The 24,481-nt window shown below is 37.4% G+C and overlaps 1 protein-coding gene across 2 annotated transcripts in view; it reads left to right on the top strand.

Moving 5' to 3' along the window:
* LOC122018940 (transcriptional adapter ADA2-like) overlaps positions 1-24,481 on the top strand; it is a 44,842-nt gene that overhangs the window by 15,375 nt on the left and 4,986 nt on the right. The window contains exons 1-6 of one of the 2 annotated variants that reach the window (XM_042576417.1): positions 12,697-12,990; positions 15,541-15,596; positions 17,650-17,828; positions 20,682-20,747; positions 20,841-20,966; positions 21,076-21,151. The exons of the other annotated variant lie outside the window; for it this stretch is intronic. Of the exons in view, the coding sequence (XP_042432351.1) occupies positions 12,938-12,990; positions 15,541-15,596; positions 17,650-17,828; positions 20,682-20,747; positions 20,841-20,966; positions 21,076-21,151 (556 nt within the window). The 5' untranslated portion in view covers positions 12,697-12,937. Of the gene's footprint in view, positions 1-12,696; positions 12,991-15,540; positions 15,597-17,649; positions 17,829-20,681; positions 20,748-20,840; positions 20,967-21,075; positions 21,152-24,481 lie in introns of those variants that run through there. 2 annotated transcript variants of the gene reach the window in all.

Raw genomic sequence — 24,481 nt, 5'->3', positions numbered from 1 at the left:
CACATGCACCGTAACAATAACAATAAAAATAAAAATACTTGTAGGATGTAAAATATAATGGGATATGTTTCGATATGAAAAAAAATAATAATAATAAGGAACATTTTTTTTGGTCATACATTTTTTTTAAAATTATATATATATATATATATATATATATATATATTAATTCTTTATCTTTTTTATTATGGGAAAAAACTAGTGTTCCAAGAAAAATTGGATCATCCCTATTATAATAGGTATGGTTTAAGCAATGGGTTCTCAGATTAGTATTTAAGTGATACATTATTACACGAGAATAGTGATTGAATTTCGAGAGAATAATCTATTAAGGACTATCTAAAAAAAGTCATTTTGTCATTATATTTATTCTTTTTATTTTATTACGAGGCCAATGATAAAAAATATTTGAGGAGGGCTAGTCACTTTTTGTCACATATAATTTAAGTAATCTAGAATAAGTTTTAATTAATTTTAATTAAATTAATAATAAATATGTTAATATAAGAGTGTATTCTATGTGTGATAATTTTGGCCTGAATTAAAGTAATTTTATTTTATGTGTTAGCAACTTTGACGAAAATTAATATGAGAACACTAAAAATATATCTTCAGGATAAAAAAAATTGAGTACCTTTTAATATTTTAAAAATAGAATATCCTAACAGAAAATAAAATTTTAAATTGACATTTATAAAATATTATTAAAAAAAATCTTTGAACGCCAATTTAATATTAAAAGCTTCTATTTACTTCAATTGAAAGAAGTTATTCATTTCTAGTTAAAAAACATCAAAATAAGAGAAAAATGAAAATTTGAGGAATTTAGCCCACTACGAATTATAGTTCAAATATCAATTTTTGTGCGTAAAAAAATACTTAAAAATGATCCTTAATAGTAAATAACATTAAACCAAATAATGCATTTAATTGGTAAAATTAATTATTATTACTATTATTTTCTTTTAATGAGTCGGTGAAATCCTCTTTTTCCTAAAATACCTTTAATATATCTAAAATAAGTGATGCGGTAATAAAAGAGCCCCACTAAGTATGGATCAAAGGACAAAGATAGTAATTAATGTGGAGGTTAAAGTCAAGGTGGTCAATGTTAGATAATCAACGATCTCACCAAAGAGAGGTCAAGTGGAGCTCTCCTTTAGTGGGTGATTGGGCATGAATCGCCCGATTGGCAAAGAGCCGGTCCACGCAGAACGCCCATACAACCAAGATCATCAGGCGCTCATCATAGAGCAGAGGCATGTTGGGACGATCGGAGCGTTAATCCAGTCAGACGGAAACAAGCTACCGAGTCGAGTCACCGCAGGGAAGAGCAGCCGAGTTCGACCGAGCGGAGGAGTTACCAGTCGAGCGGCTATTCCACTCGGCCGAGAAGAGGGATCATTGATGTATCTCTCAATACCCTTCTCGGAGATAGTACCGCTGATACAAGGCATGACTAACAGGCGGATCGTACAACGGAAGTTTCTACTATCTTATCAGGGATATGCATACTGTATTAAGGTATGGTATCAGAGGCACTTTCCTAACAGGTTCTTTCATAGGATAAATTGGAGAACATGCCCACACCTCGAGTAGTGTGTGCGTTATCCGCTGGGGAGCTATATAAAGGGGGGATTCATGCATCGATAGAGGTACGGGTTACTCACTATGTGCACCTGTGCTCACTGTTGCTCCATTTTCTTCTATCTTTTCGGTGACTGACTTGAGCGTTGGAGGGTCAACGCCGAGGATCCCTTCCTCGACACTGACATTTTTTGTGTTGCAGAGCAGAGCGAGGTCTACATCCAATCAACACAGCAACCATATCCCAAGCTAGTCATCCCCTATCTACGCCTTCAACAGTTGAGCGACGACTATAAACCCTAGTCTACGTCAACAGTCAAGCGACGGCTATAAACTTTGGTCTATGTCAACAGTCGAGCAGTGACTATAAACCCTTGTCGATGAAATCAACAGTCGAACGACGACTATAAACCCTTGTCTACGTCAGCAGTCGAACGGTGACTATAAATTATGGTGTACGTCAATAGTCGAGTGATGACTATAAACCCCTGTCGACAAAATCAATAGTTGAGTGACGACTATAAATCATTGTCTACGTCAGCAGTCGAGCGACGACTATAAACCCTAGTCTACGTCAACAATTGAACGACGACTATAAACCTCTATCGACAAAATCAACAGTAGAGCGACGACTATAAATCCTAGCCTATGTCAACAGCCGACGATAACTATAAACTTTACTCGACGGCAATAGTCGAGCGGCGACTATAAACCCTTATCAATGAATTAACAACCGAGCAGCGGCTATAAACCTGAGTCTATGCTAACAACAGCTGAGCGACGACTATAAACCCGAGCCGACGACAAATAAAGCAGATTGACGGCTATGAAAGTCTAGAATAAAGATGATAAGAAATTGAGTTGTGGCTAGAAGCAGCAATCTTTCGCTAAATTATGGTCGTTCTGCAACGCTAAAGTGATTACTCGGACATCTCAGCGACCAGTTACATCGACGATTGGGATGGTGGGGAATTATACTTAGAAAATTTTTGCAAAACGCTAAGTGGTACACAACTCCACTTGAGCCGAACGACAATGCATTCATTAACACTTGCAAAATCTGATAGAGAGAAGAAGCGTCGGACGGGCGTTCATTCATTAATACTTGAAAGTGTATATATAACATCTCGTTGTTGGGTCACTTTGGAGCTAGAGGGGGGTAAATAACTTCTCGCGCTTCGATGATGATGATTTACAGCAGAATAGACTCGAAGCAACCTCTCAATGCTAACACAAGGATTTACTTAGTATCCACCTCAAGAAAAGCTGACTAATCAAAGGATTCACATGGTACAAACTCTCCACTCTGAACACAAACTACTTCTCAGAACAATTGGAGGTGGAGAAACCTCGTACAAGTCTTTCACAAGCATATAACTCAAAACTAGAAGTAAATACATGACAAAACAAATGAAAACCTTCTTGTTTGATCTCTTGTAACTTGTAGATATCTCCGGACCAGTTGGAAAGTGCAGCAACACTTGTCTTATAAGGCTCTAAGTCAGGTGAATAGTAGCATAGAAGATGGAGTCAAGAGATGTGTCATTTGAACCTCACTATCACCTTTATATCTGTACAATTTAGGGCTCCTAATCGATTGGGCCTCCTCCTAATCGATTGCTACGTCAAATCCCAGCAATCCCAAGCGTCTAAAACATGCATCCCGCGCAACAGTCATATCCCAATCGATTGACCAATCGATTGGGTGTAGCTGGATCGATTAGCTGATCGATCCAGAGTCTTTCTATGATTTCACAGAAAGCCCCGGAATAGATTGACCAATTGATTCCGACTTTTTCTCACGTCACTGTGAGAAATCAAACCCCAATCGATCGACCGATCGATTGGAGCGGCCCAATCAATCAACTGATCGATTGGAGCGACCCAATCGATCAACTGATCGATTGGGGAGCACATTGCTCTCCTGCGCGAATGACCTCCAATCGATCGGCTGATCGATTGACCAACCCTAACTTGACTAACTCAAGTATAGGGTTCTCATACCCAACATCTGGTCAACTGTGAACTATTGGGACTCACCCGTGCCTAGCATCTGGTAAATCTTGACCTGTTGGGACTTCATCACCAAGTGTTCGGTCAAATCCTTTAACCCACTTGGACTTTTCTCCTTGTGCCAAATGTCTAGTCAATCCTTTGATCACTTGGACTTTTCTCATCGTGCCAAGTGTCTGGCCATCCATGACCCACTTAGACTTCCAAACATCAGGTGTTCGGTTACCTTAAACGTTCCTGGATTTCCACGCGTCTGGCTTCACTCACCAAGACTTCCTCAATGTCTAGCTTCACTCACTATGACTTTCACCTAGCTTCACTCACCAAGATTTTCATCTGTCTAGCTTCACTCACTAGTCTTTCACCTGACTTCATTCACCAGGATTTCCATCTGCCTAGCTTTACTCACTAGGGCTTTCACCTGACTCCACTCACAAGATTCCCCTTCTGCCTAGCTTCACTCACTAGGTCTTTCACCTAGCTTCACTCACCAAGATTTTTCTTCTGCCTATCTTCATTCACTAGGTCTTTTATTTGACTTCACTCACCAGGATTTCCCTTCTGCTTGGCTTCACTCACCAGGATTTTCTCACCAAGTGTCCGATCAATACTGACTTACTTGGATTTTCATCTTCTATCAACCTTCCCGTTGAACTTCTTATTCAAGTATTTGGTCAATCTTGACCTACTTAACTCTTCTTCACATTAAACTGGTTAACCTTGACCAATCTCTCCAAATGGATAATTGCTCCTGCAATCTCCATACATTATCAAAACAATCTTTATATATTGTCAAATAACGAAACTTGCACATTACGACTCAAGCTTGAGCTAATTCAGACTTAGTCAACCTGGTCAACCTTGACATAGAGAAATTACACCAATACTAGTGGGAGTACAAAAGGAGGCTTGCGAAGCAAAGAGGGGAGGTTATTCGAGATAATCTATCACGTTATCTAGCAGCGACTCAATCAGCTTCTCCCAATTGATGATCTTGTTAGTCACTGTGGTAGGGAGATAGCAATCGTCTTTCAGCCGATCGAGGGTCTCATCAATGTCGAAGTTGAGGAGGCGGAGCGCTCAGTCTGTGAGCTAATCATTGAAGGAGTCCAAGCAGAGGTAATCATGCTTGAAAACCTTGAACTGTCGGCCTCCCCCTCTTGATAGATCTTGAAAGCCGATCGAGATGCCTCCAACTCGGTCCTTAATGAGGCTAGCTTGACATCCTTGGCAGTGAGCTGGACCTTCACTAAGGCTTGTTCAGTCAATTAGCTCTCCTGCTCGATGATCAAAGCGGTCTCGACCTCCTTCAGATTCTGAGCTAAGACCCGAGCTTCTTTGTTCTTAATATCCAGGTCCTCAATGGCTCGGAGTTTCCTGGTGTTGGCAGAATTGATTTTCGACTCAAAAAAGCTGGCCTGCTTGTTAAGCTGCTCCAACTATGAGACCCGCTCAACACTCCTGCTCCTCCTTGCCTGTAGCAGCTTAGAGTTTTTCTACAGATTGGCCTTTAGCTAAGCCTCGGGGATGTCACTCGGGGCGCGAAGTTGCTGGACTTTGTGCTCCAAAAATGTTAGCCTTTGGCATACGACCAGGCTCTCGACCTAGTACTGCGGTGGCAATAAGATCATAAGTACCGAGCAGGGTATAAGAAAGTAAATCAAGAAGCAATATACATACCCCAGTGGACATTTGTGTGTGGCTGTCCGCGAGCTCCCCCGGGGGGATGAACCACTGCGCAGGCCTTAGCATCGACCCAGACCTATACTAGTAGCCCTTGGATTTGAATTTTGTGCTCGAGGGAAAGGGTCTCGGCGTCGTCCGATTGACTCCATTCAACAGTGGGCAAGTTGATGATGACTATTATATGCCTCTGGCCGCTCGGACCAGAGGGCTCAGAAGTCTCTTTACCCATGGGCTTGGGCATGAGAGGCGACCGAATGATAGATACATGTGCTGCCAGCGAGGAGTGTGGTGACATATATGTAAGGAAATAGATTGCTAAACACGCAAACGCGCAGCGGAAAAACCTATTTCCTCCAGAAGATCCATGCGAAGAGAGAAGAAAAATATACTAAGTTTACATAGGAACATGAGAGATTATACCTTTGTAGCGTGCTCACGGACTCCCGACAGCTCGGATCACAGCACGATCTCACGTTCGCGCCTCTACGGTATCCACACGAACAAGCGTTCGTTTGTCTCACAAACTCACAAGATGGAGAAAGGTTGTGCTAGCAACCTTGAGAATGGATTTTCAGCCAAGAGAGGAGAAGAGCAAGGAGAATGAAGAGCATTAAGCCAAAATGAAGAGAAAAACACTTAAGTATTTTCATCCAATGAAAACACTTAATTAACATTAATAGCCTTAATGAGCATTTACACTCCATTAAGGACCACACACTTGTAACTCCTCATTTCAAATAACTCCTCATTTCAATTTCGAAAATTGAATCAAATGTATCATTGAATTTCGAAATTCAATGAATGTCTCATTAATCCTCACTTGAGTCTAACTCAAGTCTAATTCAGTTGAGTCTAACTCAAGTCTAATTCAATCGAGTCTTACTCAATTAATCTCATACAATTCAAATTCAATGAATCACATTTCATTAATTTGAATTGACTTCTTGAGTTTAGTTTGAATTGGACTTAATCCAACAATTAGATTTAATTGAGTCTAACTCAATAAGTCTAATTCGGATAAGACTTAATCCAATGATTTATTATATGAACTCATCTCCAAATCTACTTGTTCTTTGTGTGTGACCCAATAAGTTCTTGTAACGTTGACAATGTACCTAAATCAACATTTAGATATATAAGCAATGAGTGACATCTAGCAAGGCATCATTGTTACCCAAGTGATGAGAAGGTCAAAATCTGACCTAACCTGTTCGTGGCTATTATCTTGTATGACTTGGTCCCTCTATCCTTGATATCTAGATTGATCAATGAGGCATAGACCGTGTCATTCTTTTATCAACCTTTGTGTTTCTTGATCTCTAAGTAGACACATTAAATCAAATAAGCTCAATATCTCATATTGACTCATTTGAGCATGACCGTGCTTTCTTTGTGTCCTACTAATCAAGGGGCCCACAGATATCTCTTCCGTCATATGGAAGGGATAGATCACATCTACATCACTCATATCCCTCCGCATAATTCATTACATACCCAGTGATCGACTTTATTGTCCACCTTGTTACAGGTGGTGTTTGCCGATACCAAAGTGCACAACTCCTTATGTAGGGAACCATAGTGATTTCAGGTCTAAGGACTACTCATACCAATAGTCACATGAGAATGTTTATGACACTTATATAACAATTCATGAAACATTCTCATGGGGGGTCATTCAATATATGTTCTCTAATATATACTCATGTGTCAACCTGATATCTCATATCCATGACTTGTGAAATCAAGTTATCCGTCGACCTACATGCTAGTCTCAACACATTAATATTGTCCTTGTATATTAATGCTCGACTAAGAATAGTTAAGAGTAATGTTCTCTATAATATCTCACTATCAATTCAACCAATTGATATACTGTAGATAAGAACCTACTACCCAAGGACATTATTATACTTATTCAATTGACACTGAACTGAAATAAATATAATAACCAACTTTGTCTTTTATTAATAATGATATATGATACAAAATGAGTCCTTTACAATTATCTCATAATTGGTACTAGGGCTAATACTAACAATATACGCGACATGTGGTGTGCATAAGGTCCCTGACGACAACGCAGATAGAAATGGTATACGGTCGGATGACACAGATGTAGGGATCGAGATGCCTGCCAGCTTAGGAAAGGCGGGTGATGAAATTTCACCCCGCTCGGAGGAGAGGCGCGAACTAGTACGTGCAGGGGTCAGCAAGGCCGAAGTGGCCGATTGGGAAGAAGCTTCCCCGCGATGTCTTTTGCGTCGTATTAGAGGCTCGCCTGATGTGGTCGACTCTGAGGGCACCGCAATCGACAACATGGATGGTCATTCAGGAGGCAGGTTTGTTGTAGCAGCCGCAACATCACTAGCCACCGTCTGATTCGCTCCACCCTTGTTGGCCGGCGCGTGTGCCCCTCTAGCCTCGTACAACGGATCGTCGGAGTGGGTGACCGATTGTAGGCCACTACTCTCTAGCTAGGACACACCCACAACATTGATTTTGATGTCCGCAAGCCTGCTCCTGTTGCTTAGACGCGCCCTCAACATGATTTGGGCTGCAAAAAGGAAGAAAAGTCAGTTAAATTCAAAGATGAGGAGAAGGAAGAACATACCTAGGCTGGACAACAACCACATGTGGATCAAGCTTAGTATGAACATGTATAAGACGCCCTTCAACAACATCCGGTGGATGTGATACTTCTGACCAGCTAAACTGGAGGCTGCTTGGAGATATTCTGATCAGCTTCGGTATCTCCTAAGCGACAGAGGTTGCATCACTTCCATTTGCCAGCCGGTCGGAAAGTCTGGACGAGTGGGAAAGCAAACGAAAAAATAGTTTGCCTCTCTAGTGCTTATTAGAGGAAGACATTTTCTCAAAAAAGACAAAGTCAACTCGGACTTGGAACAAAAAGGTCTTTGGCTCGGATAATTTAGGATAATAATAGTAATGGAAGACCCAAGACACTAAAGGGATGTCGTGCAGATAAAATAACATGACAACCCCGCACAACAACCTAAACAAGTTCAATACTATTATTGTAGGGAGATGTGGAAATATTTACAGACGGCAAAAAAGAAAAGATGAACTGGAAATCGAAGACCAGCATAAAACTAGTCCTTAAAGAAGGACAGGAAGCTAGCTGAAGGCTCATGGGGCCGGTCATAGGCAGAGGGAATGACTCTCTGATAGTCAGAGGGGAAGTGGTAGGTAGATTTCATTTGGTCTATCTCGTCTCCATTAAATTTGGACTTGGTGGAAGTGTACTAGAGCTCGATTATGGACACAAGAGGTTACAGAGAATTGACCATTGAAAACAAAGAAATTGAGAAGAAGCGACACATGGATTCAACGAAGGAAAGAAAGAAGAACCTTATTGAGAAAGATCGCCGACGAAGATGAGGAGGAGAAGCGTCACAGAGCATGCTCGAAAACGAAAATGAAAGGACAAGGCAATGTGAAGGAGACGATGAGCAAATGAGGTTTTATAATCCTCGTGGTAGATTGCTCTGAGCCGTCCGATCAAGGGTTGTGTAAAACCAGGATAAGATCTGACCATAGAATTTGAAAAGGCGTCTGTCACATTATCAACGAATATCCACTTATCACGTCAAGCGTGTGACGGTAATGAGGAGGAGACGTGACAGTCGGCTACAGGAAGGCATTAATGGGACTTAATTAAAAGGCATGGCCACGTGCTCGGCTATAAGGATCAAAGGTTTGCACAACCTTATAGAAATTTAGATGACGTCAACCACTATGAAAGGACGCTCATCCGAGAAAGCGCAGAGAAATGGAAAAATTTGCTAAGTGTTGTTGCCAACCGTCCGTCGATTTCGTAGAGAAAGAAATGGCCCGTCGGTGAATGAGATCTCCGAGTCAACAATAAAATTTCGGCGCTCATTATAGGGTGACACTTGAGTTCAAGCTAATAAACTAAGGCGAACAACGATTAGAAGATATGAGTCGACCAACAACCATAGCATAAAGAGTGTCCGAGCGGCTTAAGGTCACCTGAATCACTGCTCGTCCATCACTCGGATTTACATTTGTTGGTGCGGCGGGGTCGGTAAGAGGACGAACGTCTATAAAGAAAATAAAAAACCTTTCTCTGTTTTTCAAACTAAGATTAGTAGCACTATCATAATAAATATAATCTCAAAAATGAACAACTAATAAAAGAAGAGGCAAACAGTTTGACTTGGTTACAACCTAGGTGGTTGTTAATCCAAGGCGGTTGTGAAGCTCTACTAGAAAAATCTTCTTCTCTGTAGGCGGAGAAGCATCTTATACTCTTTGAAAAGCTTAGAAAAGACTAGGAAATGATTACAATAGTTGTTCTCAAGTTGTTGTTGATTTCCTAGGTCTAGGGGTTTTTTTATAACCCCTGGAAAATTTTATCTGAAGCTTGAAGACACCTCCAAAGGGCTTGGAAGGTGCCTCCAGCGTGGCAAGTGGATAAAGCTTTATCCACTTGCAAACGACTAGTTTGACTGGCTGAAGGCACCTTCCATAGCCTTGTAAGGTGCCTTCTCATTGTTCATCGAAGGCGCCTTCCAGTCATGGAAGGCGCAAAGTGCCTTCAACAGCCTTTGAAGGTGCCTCCAGCAACACTTGCATCTCCATTTCGCTCCTTTACTGCTGCGATCTCTTGGGTGATTTCGGCCACTGAAATAGGGTTCACCCGAATCCAATTTCCAGCCTTCTCCTCGAGTAGGCTTCCGCTCCGACTTCTCATCCCTCGAATGCCGCATACATTCTTCTCGTCCACCAGTGTACTCTTCCGCAGCCCTTTCGTCCCTCGGATGCACAGAGCCCGTCGGCTCCCTTCCCGTGCCATCCTTCTCGCTAGCTGCATCTTCCGCTCGACTTCCTGTGCTCATAAACTCTTGCACACTTAGACACAGGGATTAAAACAAAACAGGATCCAACATAACTTGGTTGATCACATCAAAATAAACACGAGGTCCAACAACGGTCTCCTTTGACTAGACTTGAGGGGAAGACTTGTGATGTGGTGATAACTGAGGGTCCACTAAGTGCGGGTCAAAGGGCGGAGATAGCAGTCGACGTGGAGGTCAAAATCAAGGAGATCAACGCCAAATGACCAACGAGCTTACCCTCCAAAAGGGGGTCCAGCGAAGCTCTACGGTAGTGGTCGATTGGGCGTAAAGCTTCCGACCGGCAAAAGCTGATCCAAGAAGAATGCCCGTACATCCAAGATCATGAGGCGCTCATCACGAAGCAAAGGACCATTGGGATGACCGAAGCGTTAGTCCGATCGAGTGATAACAAGTTGTTATACCCAGTCACCACAAGGAAGAACAACAGAGGTCGACCGATCAGAGGAGTCCCAACCGATCGGTCACCTCGCTTGGCCGAACAGTGAGATCATTGTCATATCTCTCAGTATCCTTTTGGGAGATAGTGCTACTGACACGTGGCATGGTCAACAGGTGAATCGTATGACGGAAGCTTTTACTGTCTTGTTAGTGATATGCATGTCCTATTAAGGTATGGTGTCAGATGTAATTTCTTGGCAGGTCATTTCATAGACCAAATTGGAGAACGTGCCTATGCCTTGAGGAGCGCGCACGTTGCCCGTTGGGGCGCTATATAAAAGGGGATTCATGCACCGACGGAGGTACGTGTTATTCACTATTCACGACTGTGCTTATTGTTACTCCATTTTCTTTTCACTTTTTGGTAACTGACTTGAGCGTCGGAGGACCAACGTCGGGACCCCTTCCCTGATTCGGCACTGACGTTTCTTATGTTATACAGCAAAGTGAGATCTATATCCAGTCAATATAATAGCCATATCTTCAATTAACCATCTTTTCAATTTTTAAATAAAATCAATACGAAAAAAAAAATTGAATTCTCAGTTAATCATCCTTCCAATTTTCGGATAGGATAAATAAGAAAAAAAAAATTGAATCATGAAAAACAAGAGTGAGGTACGTTATGGGCATTTACAATTATTAATGTGATTTTTAAAAAGTATATATATTTTACCATTAATAAAGTTAGGCAAAAGTGAGGGTTATAGAAAAGCAATAAAAAATAATATATTTTATGGTTATTTAAACCTTTAATATGTTTTTCTAAAAGGTTCCCTTAAAAAATTTTCCACAATTATTTTTGAAAAATATTTTGGTGAAAGATTTTAGAACAAATTAAAACTTTTATATTAGCCTAAGGACTTTTATACCCCATAGCAGTGTAAATTAAAAAAATATTATTTAAATTTATTTTATATTTAATATTATAACCCTAAATTCTAAAAAAAAAAAAATCTTACTATAGTATAACAGATAGCTAAAAAAATTTTAAAAATGAATATATATATATCTTATTATGTTCTTTCTCTCATTAACTATAGAGTTGAATATATATATATATATATATATATATTAAAGTTTAATAGTCGTCTGTGATTTATTTTTTTCATATTGGTCTTAGAATGAATTGACAGGAGCAAATTGACAGAGATACTAGGAGTGAACGTACTCACTTTTACCAACATATTAGCCCATATCATTAATCTAAAATCTCGTGTAATGTTGGCCCATATTTCTTTTAGTCGTAATTTTCTTTGTCTTGGTAAACTTTTCAACAATATATCAAGGAGTTATGATTTACCACAATGTAATGAAAATTTTACTTAACTGAATATTAAAATAAATTTAATTATGAAAAATTATAAATTTAAAGAATAAAAATTGTATTTAGTAAATATAAAAAGAACTATAGTAAGTAGGTGTAGATTCATTTGTGGTTGGCATTACACTGTTTGAACATTCTCCAATGTTCCTGTGAGTTGTGATGAAGGAGACATTTTTGGACATTTTGCATTGATTTAATCACATGATGTATTGCCACCATGGACAATGGACAAGACATCCTAATTATATTTATTATTTTAAATTAATATTGCTTTGGATCATGGCTTCCATGAATAGAATGCCCATTTTAAAATCCTAATTATATCATTGATTAATTATTATAACAGTCTTGCCATGACATTTAAAATTTAATTATTTAAATATCAATATTAGCATCTAACAAATCATGACTTGCATGATTTATCTTTCTTCAAAACAGTGTTGGAAGGCCTTTCAGACAGGGTTATTTTTTTTTGCTGGAATATTGACATCTATATAATATAGAATTTAATAAAGGTTAGATTTTTTTTAAAAAAAATATTTTTTTTTAAAAAAATATTTTTTTTATAATACTTCTCTGTCTTAAAACTGCTTTATATAAAATAATACTGCTGATTTTAAGAAAATTGATTTGAAGATGTAGAAAGTAATAATAGGAGGGGCTCCAGTGAGATTTAACCATTTTTCCATTGTCAGATGATCTGAACCGTTCGTTACATGAACGCTACGGCCTTTCGTCCATTGGATTGTTGTGTCGGTCACAGGTCCTGGCGAGACAAAAGCTCGATCGGTCGTTCCGCCTCCTCCGCCGATCACGACGCCTCTGTGAGATCGCCGCCCCGATCCAGTTACCTTCCGAGCTCCTAATGGAAGAAGAATAGCTCCTCTCGATCCCTTTCTCGCTTCCTTGTCCTGCTCCGTCCTCCGTGACCCGGAATCCCTTTTCGTGGACTGTTAGGGCTTTTGCTTCGTTCCCCGTATCCTCGATGGGTCGCTCCCGCGCGGTGCACAACTCCGGAGACGATGACACGAATCCGAGGTAGATTTGGATTTTTTTTCTCTTTATAAAAGTTTTCTATAGAGAAATCATGGTCGGTTTATGGGTTTCCCTGCCGTTGTTCATTTGCACAATATTTTGTATTTATGTGTGTATTATTTTTTTTTAAATAAGGAATCTATGCACTAAATATTGTTTATACTCACATAGTTCGCAATGTTTCTAAGATAATTGAGCTCATTTTATGCACTGTTTATGAACTTAAACGTGGAGGAAAGATGAACTGAAAAGATATGTTGTTAAGTATATTCCTTCCGAATAGGAAAAAGAAACCACAACTCACTCGTCTTTTTTACTGGAAAAGATAAGTTTGAAAAATTCAATATTGTTTATAAAAATAGACTTATGCTTTTTATGTAAATTTGTTTATTTTTGTTATTTTTGTCTTTTTTCCTTTTTTCAACAAATAGGTACCACAATGCTGTGAAGGACACAATGAATTGGTTGATAACTGGAAAATATGGTTTTTTTAGTTTGTAATAGAGGTTTCAGAGAGCACTATGAAATTGATTTGGTGCACAATTACATAAAGAATTATCTAGGCACACCATTAGTGCAATTCAAGGAGTATTTTTTTTTTTCTATCTAAGTCAGCTGATATTCAGCATTTAAGATGTGGAAACTATAATACTTTTTTTAAATAAAAAGATACTTCTTTTGCCCATTATTCTATCACCATTGGAGAATAAGATGTTTAGGGAAGTCTAATAGAATGGAACAGGTGACTGATTAAATCAGGAAGAGAAGGACCCTTGTAATATCTTCATTAAATCAATTACATTGTTCCTGTGAATGTGGCTATAGAGTCTCTTTTTGCCTATGTTTGGTTGAATGTGATCCATTTCATTGCCCATTGATACTTAACCATCAGACCAGTAAATGTAATATGAGCAGTGTTTGAAGTGTCAAGCCGTGCCGCTTGAAACCTCCAGAATTTACCGTTCTGGTGTGGAAGCGAAACCGGCACCACACGTGAATAAATTTTGTGTGCGTCATTTGTCCGTGGTCGACGATCGTGGGACGCCGCCGGAAGCATCCCGCGACGCTTTCGACACTGCCAGAAGCGTCCCGCGACGCTTTCAGCGCTGTCAGAAGCGTCCCGCGACGCTTCCGGCGCGCTGGAAGTGTCGCGGGACTCCTTCGGGGCCGTCCAAAGAACCGCGGGACGCCTCGCCGTCGGAAGCGTCGCACGACGCCTCCGTCGTCGCGCGACGCCAAATAGGCTTTCATAAAGCCTCATTAAATTATCCCTATAAAATATATAAAAAAGATATTTAAAATTTAAAAAATATTAATTGATATTATAAAAATTCTTTTTTACTGATTTAAATTTTATTTATATTCTGATAATTTATTATTATTATTATTATTTAATTTTTTTATTATTTAATTGATATTTTGATATTTTTTTACTATTTAAAATATATATTATTTAAACTAATAATTAATTAAATGAATAAACAATTAATTTATATAATTATGATGTATGAATTTTAATTTGAGTTATTAATACATCTTTAAATAAAATTATATTTAATTATTTTTTCTAACTATATTAAGTTGTTCAAATAACTTATATAAAATCAATATACAACTTATTTTTAAATTATACACAATAAACATATTTATCTAATAATTACTATATATATAAATAGAATTATTGATATCGTATCATTCCGGTCTGGGACTGAAACCTCAGCATGGGTCGAAGTTTTAAACCTTCAATACGAGTTTAACTGGCCTGTTATTGAAGCTTTTATAATCAGATTTAAAATCAATAATAAATCAATACAGCTGAAAATAACATAGCAAGATTGAAACACAACAAGAATAAGCTGTGTTAGTTCTGAAATTGGTGTCAGCCAATCAACCATCATACTATAAAGAAACAACTTTAATCAGCAAAAATATCTTTTCTCAAAGCTATGTACACTATAAGTAGCAATAATAGAAGTTTATCCCAGATTTTTATGACAGGGTGAGCAAGAATGTTTTTCAAGGTATGCAAATAAGAATGGTTGAAATCTAGGGAGTTTGGATGACTACAAATGCTTCCACATGGGTCTATTTGATGGACCATACCCTGTATAAGCCACGTGCTCTCGTTATATATGGCATATGCAGGGAAATTGTACATCAACAACCATATACATTTATGAAACTAGCAATGATTATATCCACATTCATTTAACTCATTGTTACTCTTTAGTTGTTAGGTTTTTTTGCTAGTCAGATTTTTAAGGTTAAGGCATTTTTATTTTATGTCATTTTTAAACTATCCAAGTATGTTAACAATCAAAAACATTTAGATAGTAGAGATATGCCTTGTAGTTGCTTTTGTTGGTTTCTTGAATATGTTTATGAATCAGTAATATATACTCTTCCTATGTAGCAGTGTGTTAAATGATAAAGCTTTGCAATGGTGGCTTAGGTTTGCTAAATATTTATATGGGTTATGTGGATAAACTGTGTTATTTCTTCTGTGATCAATTTCGTTTTTATTGTTTACTTCTGATTTCTCTTTTCTTTCAGATCAAAGAGAAGGAGAGTTGCTTCAAGTGGAGAAGCTTTGGAAACTGCAACGACAGGTTTGTTGTTGTTCATGTCTTCTTTTCTTTCTAGAATTTGGAATAGCAGAAGTTTCTTGTAATCATTTTTCTGTTCCTATTTGGTCAGCTGTACCAATGATGAGAATCATTTCTTCCTAGAAAAGGGTTATGAAATCTGCTGTCTCATGATAGAAATGTGCTAAAAAATAGCACATTATCTATCAAACCACAAACAACAAGACTTGTTGGTCCCACCTATTTGGGGTCAACTAATGGATCTTATGCTTCCATTCAATTTTATGGAAGACTATATCACTAGTGGTCTTATAATAATTACAACAAGCACATTGGATACTATTATTCAACTTTTAATTGGTCAATGTCAAACACAATCTTCAACCTTTGATAGTAATTTTATCTGTCAAATATAGTGGAGTTGGATAACTAGCAATTTTGAAAAATATTGAGTAATTTTGAATGATGGATTGTGAACATTGATTGTAAAACAATATGTTTCTGGATAAACATTCATTTTCAACAAATAGCTTTACTTTTATGTACAAGCTACAAGGATGCTGGAGAGTAGTATCTTCCATCATTTCCAATGATGTTCTACGAGATCATGTTGAAATCTTCACTAGTATTGATTGTCATGTACTGTGCTTTTAAGTTCAATGAGGATTCTTGTATCGTATCACTCTTTTTGGGGCAAGATGGAAGAGTCCTTTGACCCTTCTGGAGAAGATTGTGCATGTTGATTACACAAGTCTACAGTTTTGAGCCCTTCATGAGGATGTAAATGTTTATTTATTTGATTTTCCTTTGCATATAATGAGGAAAATATAAGCATGGACTACTAGCATGTGAGTACCATTTCCATCGAAGAGACAGATAGGTGAACCATAGTGATTCTAATCCATGGTGGCAGAAAGTGATAACTCTCACCCCAGACACCCCTCACAATCCGTCCCTAGGTTATGTGAAGAGAGGTAAATCATGGATAGCTATTGGCCGTGACTAGTGTATGGGGGAGGGCAGGAACCTGGCTACTAGCCAGGAATTGACCCTTAGATAGTGATTCTAATCCATGATAGGATTGACCATGATCTGGTTTCAAGACACTAGTAGCTTAATTAAGTCACAAAATTGGCAGCTAAGTCCCATAATTTGCAATTCCAATTTGAATTCAGTTGCAACCCCAATTAGAAAAAAGGGCATGGAAACATTATGCTTCCACTAATCCTTTGGATAGGATAAGATGGACATGAAAAGATACCATCCCTCTTTCTCTTGAATAGTTGTTTCTTGTGAGGTGTCCCATGATTCAGTGGATATAAGCAGTTGTCTAGAATAATGGATATAATGGTTAGAGATGATGATGCAAACAATCAAGACAATACTTATTTTCCATCAACCCACAGTGCAGTTCCATTAATGAACTATTGTAATTAATTTAAGTATATAAATTGTTTGGAATTTATACATATCATATAGGATTTTGACATGTGCTATGCATGCTGAATGGCAGAATGTTCCGATATCAAAATCATATCCTTCTGGCTGTGAACCTAAACTTGGCTCATAATGGTACTATAAACTTTGGTTTAATGGACCCTATGATTTCTCTTTAACTGAAGTCTATATTTGGTGGGATTACACCATGTGTTGCTACAAAAGTAACGCTTTCTTTCTTTTAGAGGGAATTTGCTTCCTTTTTTCTGTAAGACCAACATTTCTCGTTTTTGAGGCTGTAGGATTATGTTATAGTGAAGTTTGGAGTTTAGTTCTTAAGAGCATGCCATTGCAATCAAATAAGTTAATATTAAACTACACTGAAGTTGCTTTCGATAGTTTTCTTGTGCTTGTGTTTGCATCCCTAAATGATAGTTTGCTAATCTTATACTGTTACACTTGACTCAAAGTGGTCCATGGTGTATTATATATTTTAATGTCTTACCAATTAGTATACTTTTTGCATTACATTGTTAGAATTATCAGTGGTAACGCTATGATTCTCATTCCTTTTTGATTGTTGAAATCTCAAACTTAAAAAAAAAACTCATGATAGCTTTCTGATTGATTACTGATGCAGGCCCAGGATCTAGTGAAGGGAAAAAAGTTTTGTTTCACTGCAACTATTGCAACAAAGACATTTCTGGGAAGATTCGCATCAAATGTACAAAATGTCCTGACTTTGATTTATGTGTGGAGTGCTTCTCTGTTGGTGCTGAAGTCACTCCACACAAAAGCAACCATCCATATCGAGTTATGGTTAGCACAATTTCTCCAATCTTAATCTTATCATTCACATATATGTTTTTAAATTACTGCACAATATTGTGATACAATTCTCATTCTTAAACTTGGGCCTTTTCGTGATATGTTTAAGGTTATCAAATTGAGGTTTGTATTGTCAACTTTTTTGGTAAATTTTTAAATCATGAATTGTAAGATGCAAATTAAATATTTAAAAATATGTTAAAAAAGAATCTTACTTCATAACATTTTGATATCAAAAAATATGTATGATATTATGATATTCCATTTAATGAATAATTGTATACATGAAGTAGTTGTTCGTATATAAAAATTCATATCTTACATTATCATTTCATTAAGAATTAAATTGAAACGAGTAATATAAAATATCTTCATCAAATACTTTTTTCATGGAAAAGAAACATTGTCATCAAATGAAGGCAACTTCATATTATGTGACTTCTAAGTTATCGTTAATTTTTCCTTATCGTCATTCTATATATCAATGTGATATGACTTGGTTTTCTTAGTCATTTTTAGGCATCTAGTTCACATTGACTTGTATCTTCACATGAAGATTTCTTCTATGTCATCATTGGTTTTGAGATTCTACTCTCTTCAACCTTTATGCTTTCATTGTATAACATGCTGAATGAATCTCTTGGTTGACATTATGGAATGAGCACTTTCATAAGTTTTATTTGATTCCCATGGATACTTCAAGTGAAGTATGTAATAGTAATAACCACAGTATATTTTGACTATTGTACTTAGGCATATTAAATGTGCGGAACACTTGAAAGCTAGCTAATACAGTTACTTTTGCCATGCCAATTTGCTTGAGAAAAAAGAAAATCCTAAAAGGGGAATGCAATTGCCTAACAAGAGTGGTTTTGGAGTGAAGTTGAAGTTGTTGTAGCTTCTCATACTGCCTTTTAGAAGTGAAGTTATGCTTTGAAGAATAATTTAAGGGGATGAATAAAGCTTCTTGCTTTTTAATTGTTTTTTTGTTGAATTTGGTTGATTATTAACTTAAAGAAGTTGTATGATTTTTCCCCTTTATTCACAATTTTAGTAGCATCTTGAATAAACTTACAATTAGTAGCATGATGGTTTGAAATCTAGTATCGTGTCAATAAAACACAAGCAATGTCTCCTGTGTCATTATGTCGAGTCATATCAACAATACACCCCTTGACATGTTACAACACATGTCAATATGTATTATATAATGTTACCATTATTTTGTAGCTTGTGGCCATGCAAGATAATGTCAAGACCTTGCCATTTTAGATGGAAAACAAAATACAAACTTAAGTATATGATTCTTTTATCTTATTTTTCTTCTTCATCTTCTTTCTTCTTCCACTTTTGATTTTCCAGTGACACCATGCATCAGAAGGTCAACATGATATTAAAACAATATCATTATAGTCAAATACTGAAACTATAGCATGGCACGAGAATTTGAAGCTTGATTAGCATACCTAAAAGCGTTGAAAGTGAACTCTATGCAATTGATACCATTGCTTGATCTATCATATTGACATTTGTCTCTTATTCACCTTTGTTGCGATTTGAACTTGAAACCTTCAATGTTTATTTCTTGTGGATCAATTTTACATGATTGGTGCTTGTTTAACAAGTCATTGTTCATTTGTACATATGATGGGTAATGTTTTCTAGTCGTTTGCTAGCTCACTTAGTAAGGACCTTGATATTGTTGCATAAGGTCTTAGAATTGAATTTTGTGTCATTATTTACCTTTTTAAAATAATTTCCAAGAGCTTCTTTTCTTGATCTCCTCTGTTTGTGCTAAAACAATGGGTTATTATGACAGTGGAACTACTAGTCTATGGAAACAAGCATATTAAGTATATTAAGCATCCCTACAGGGGTAGAATTATATTCTTCATTCATACAAAGTTATCATCAGATTTGTGTTCACATTGTAAAATTCTTGTATAGATAGGATCACACTGTGTTGTTTTGTTCTTTTGTGGCAATATGACATTAAGATATTTATTATTTTTCAATTTGTTAAATCATGACAAGCCACCATCTGGATGTTTTAGTCAGATTATATTGAGTTTCATCCATTTCTATTTTTTTGATGTGATAATTTTTGGTTCAGAACTAACTGTTATTTCTCTTTTATTAGATGCTATAGCTACCTTTATGCATAACACAATTTCAGATTCTTATGAACTTCTCTGGTGTAGATAAAGCTGTTATTCATCGCCGTTGTTAATTCTAATTATGCAATTTTTTTTGCCCCAACCTTAGCTACACTTTTGTTTTATAATGATCCAATATTAGCATCCTTATCTTGACCAAAATTTCAATTGTATTGGACCTACTAATACCACAATTTTTTCTCTTTTTGGTCCGGCATTCTATTACATGTAAATCCCATATCATTGGCTCTACGACTGACAGCAATTACTTAATCATTAAATAACACAATAAAAGTCCAGTAATTATGTGAAAACGGTATAAGAAATACTACACAGACCTTTCGCTATGTGAAACTGGAATAATGGACTAATATATAGATCCACCAGAGTCTATTGTAGCATACCATGTATTTTGAATAGAAAAGAAAGAGGAGAGGAGCAGTGAGCGATTTGATTGAGTTGTAAGTTATGCACCAAAGAGGAAAAATGGTAGAAACTGGAAATGTAGTGTTCTTAGGGAAGATTCCATCTAGCTGAGTTTTCTTGATGCAAATGATTATTTACCTGTTTAAGCAAATGCGTCTACTAATTTTCTTAGTCCTTTACTTCTATTTCCTGTCTCTCTACTAAGATGGAATTTTTACTTTTTGGTTACTTTCCATGGCTAATAATACTGATTTTCCTACAGGACAACTTGTCTTTCCCTCTTATTTGTCCAGATTGGAATGCAGACGAGGAAATATTACTTCTAGAGGTATTTCCATCGTTCTCTATCTGAAATATTTTGTAGTTCAATCTCTTGGGCCTTGTGTAAAACTTGAGAAGTAGCTTTTTCGGTTACCTTTAGGGGATTGAGATGTATGGGCTGGGGAACTGGGCTGAAGTTGCTGAGCATGTGGGTACAAAGAGCAAAGCACAGTGCATTGATCATTATACCACATCATACTTGAACTCACCTTGTTATCCTCTTCCAGTACTATATCTTCCCCTAACAAGTTTGCTCTTTTCATTATTTAATCTTTTGTGGTACTCATTTTACAATGTCAAGCCTATCCTTTCTTGGTTGCTGGAACCCACTACAGGATATGTCTCGAGTTAATGGTAAGAATCGAAAGGAACTCCTTGCTATGGCTAAAGTACAAGTTGAGGGAAAGAAAGGTTAGTTATGGTTTCTCTGCATGAATCAGTTATGTTAAACTAGTTATTGGGAATCAGTTATGTTAAACTAGTTATTGGGTTTATACAATCATGTTGTTACAATTCTAGTAAAATCCTTTTCATAGAGTTGTCACTTATCCATTTAAATGTTTCTTTCTCTTACCACTGATATAACTTCCCCTTGCAATCTCTCATATCCATTTATGGTAATTGTTTTTCTAGTTCTGGAAGATCCATTTTTAATTTATGCAACATTGTAATTGTGTTGTGACTAGTACCCATGGAATTCTCAGTGCATTAGCATTTTATGATTGTAGTTGTTTAATTATCAATAATAAATAAAAAAAATCTAGAACACCCGTATGTGGAAGTAAAGAAAATGAGAATCTTAGTATGTTTAATACACTGAAATTATTACCTTCTTGTAATCAAATTGTTCCATCCAACCGGAAGTAAATCTTATCTCAGAAGATTTCTAAGTAGATCTTTCTATTGTTTTCTGCCTACTTTACATAATAACAAACATGATATAGAGTGAACCTCAGTAACTTATAGAGTGAATCACAAACAGTGGTAGTTGTTAACATATACAATGATTGACCCTCCAACCATGGGTATGAGCAATTTCTCGAAGGGTGGTACAACCGCTCTAATGGCAATTAAAGAATTGTGCCACAAAAGTGTGTGTCAACATTTGCACCAAGCATCTCAGGATAACAATAGCAATAATGCAAATAAAACATTAACAATACAAAAATGATTTATTACTAAAAACATGACAATTTATAAAATAGCCTTAAAGCATCAGAAACATGTCCAAATAGGGAAAATACACAATGACTAAGGCAGTAATTGTTCTGGTAGAACTCGAAAAGATGCAAAGATGTTTCAAGTCAAGTAGCAGTGATGTCTCAAAGCAATAATGTAGTAGTACGCCTGACAAATCTATCTCAATGCCAACTTCTCGCCTTAGGTTAATGTGAGGTTAAAACAAAATTTAGATTGTCAGTAAAAAAGAAGGAAACCAAAAATAATAGACAAGAAATAGTAGGAAAGATAAATATTGTATTTATAGTTTATCCAAGCAAAAATTTCTAACAGGTGTATGGGCATGCAAACACCTCATGCGCAGTATAAGTAGGCGATCAAGGCTTCCGCACCAACCCAAGGGGGCTACTCGGCATAAAGATGGAACTCTAGCACTAAAGCCAATAGACTTAATGATCGCGGATCCACATTATCTTATAATGGAACACATGATCTCCAGAGAGAGGAGGAATTTGTGTGGGAGGTGTGGGTATATGATCACTGATTTTGCTTGGGATCGGACCACTTTCTCATTGTTGGCGTTGCTCACATGTGAGGGGAGAGGGTTTACATAAATTGGAAGGAACATGACCATCTCCAGCTGCCTGGATCACATAGCGGGCCACTGGATGTTAGTGTCGCTGGAAGAGGTAGCAATTAAACCACTTGATTTGTAAGAAGGGAAAAAAGCTTGAGGTGGATAAAAAGAAGAGGATGAAGGATAAAAGTCAGCAGTGGACTCCATCTCCCCCTTGTGATTGAATGATGAATAGGATAGAGGATGAATTTGTGTCACAGGGACCCCAATTGAGTTGAAATTCAATTCCTACAATTAGTTACCGAAAGTAAAACGATAAGGATATCCAACATGCATGTTATTGTCGCTCTCAAGTTCAAGTAGCCTTCTGATTTGAATGGTGTTGGAGTGTTACTACTTGACCTTCACAATTTACATATTCTCGATTTTTGGTTCCACTAGCGATTCTCCTTATGGTGTAGAATGCTAACTGGTGGTTCAATATAAGTTGCATCAGCATTAAGTGGTGCTGCTAGTCTCTATATAAAATGTGAGTTGAGTTTGACAAGTATTTTCATGGACACATAAGACAAGTTTTGCACAATATTCAAAGCTGTAAAGCAAACCTATAGACTACTAAACCAATTCTCTCAAGGATTTAAAATGGAAAAATAGATTTGTGGGCCAACATTCTCTTGAAACCGAATCTAGTCACCCCTTGGGAGGGGGCATGTGGAAGAAGGCATGGTCTTAATCCGAATTTGTAACACTTTAACACTCTACTTCAGATAACTCTTCTGTCGACTCTTTTGGTGGTGAATTGTCTCTATCTCACCCTTTGTGCTACTCTGTATCTTTCTAAATTTACCAGGGGCCCATTGTTTGCTGCTCATCAGTGTTATCCTAAGGCACAAAAGATTGCTAAGTTATCTCTTAAAGTGCCTCGAATAGTGGCCCCCTTGGTGGCTGCAACTGTTGTTTTATGTGAATTCCATGAGGTGTAGATGCTCCTCTCAACTACCACTTATGTCCCGTGCACTTACAGAAAACCATCAAGAATCTAAATAATGCTCGCTAACTGATCATCTGTCTGTGACTGGAAGATAGTGCAATATCTAAGATCGGTACCCAAAGCCTTTTGCAAGCTCTAGGATGAGACAATGCAAAGTCTTAAAGTGAAACGAGGGTCATGGTTCAAGATGATGCTTAGAGGAATCTCATGATGTTTGATGATCTCTACAATTAAACTTGGCTAGTTGATCATATTTATGGATGTGCAAGATATGGGTTGACTTGGTTAAGTGGTTGACTACAATCTAAATTGAGATGTGCTCCTTTCACAACCAACCCATAGTGATTTACTTCCATCAATTAGGGATTTGAATATTCTGAAGCAACCCTGCAATTTGCTGACCTTCTGCCTTTATCTACTAGCACATCAAACACTGAGCCACAATTTATGATATTTCTCTTCACGCAACGACACCAGTGCAATTGCATGAGTATATTGCAAAGCGTAAATAGTACACCTCCCTCAAAAGTTCATCATTAATAGATTGTGACTTAGGGGCACACAATCTTTGGATCTGACAAGAGAAATCTAACTTCAAAATCTGCTCTAGTTCTTCAGCAGTTGTAGTTACGGATCTTTCTTCTGGCTTTGTTTGTCACTGAACTTGTGGCGATAGAGTAAGCAATGAAGCAGTTCGGATCCTCTGTCCCCATTTCTCTCTGTCCCCGTGTCCCACTGTCGATCGGACGGGCCAGATTACATCTCAAGGATGCCTTGCACATCACGAGGATACTGCACACATCTTAAAGATGCCATGATGTATTGAGATGTAATTTGACCCGTCCGATCAGCAGTGGGACACGGGGACAGAGAGAAATGGGGACAGAGGATCCGAACTAGCAATGAAGTGTGTCATTTGTGGCGATAGAGTAAGCAATGAAGTGTGTCACTTAACTCATATTTTGGTAATTTCTTTGAATCTTGACTTTATTTA

This window comes from Zingiber officinale, chromosome 9A (genome assembly GCF_018446385.1).
Source record: "Zingiber officinale cultivar Zhangliang chromosome 9A, Zo_v1.1, whole genome shotgun sequence".
NCBI lineage: Eukaryota > Viridiplantae > Streptophyta > Magnoliopsida > Zingiberales > Zingiberaceae > Zingiber > Zingiber officinale.
This window is presented reverse-complemented; position numbering and strand designations above follow the sequence as displayed.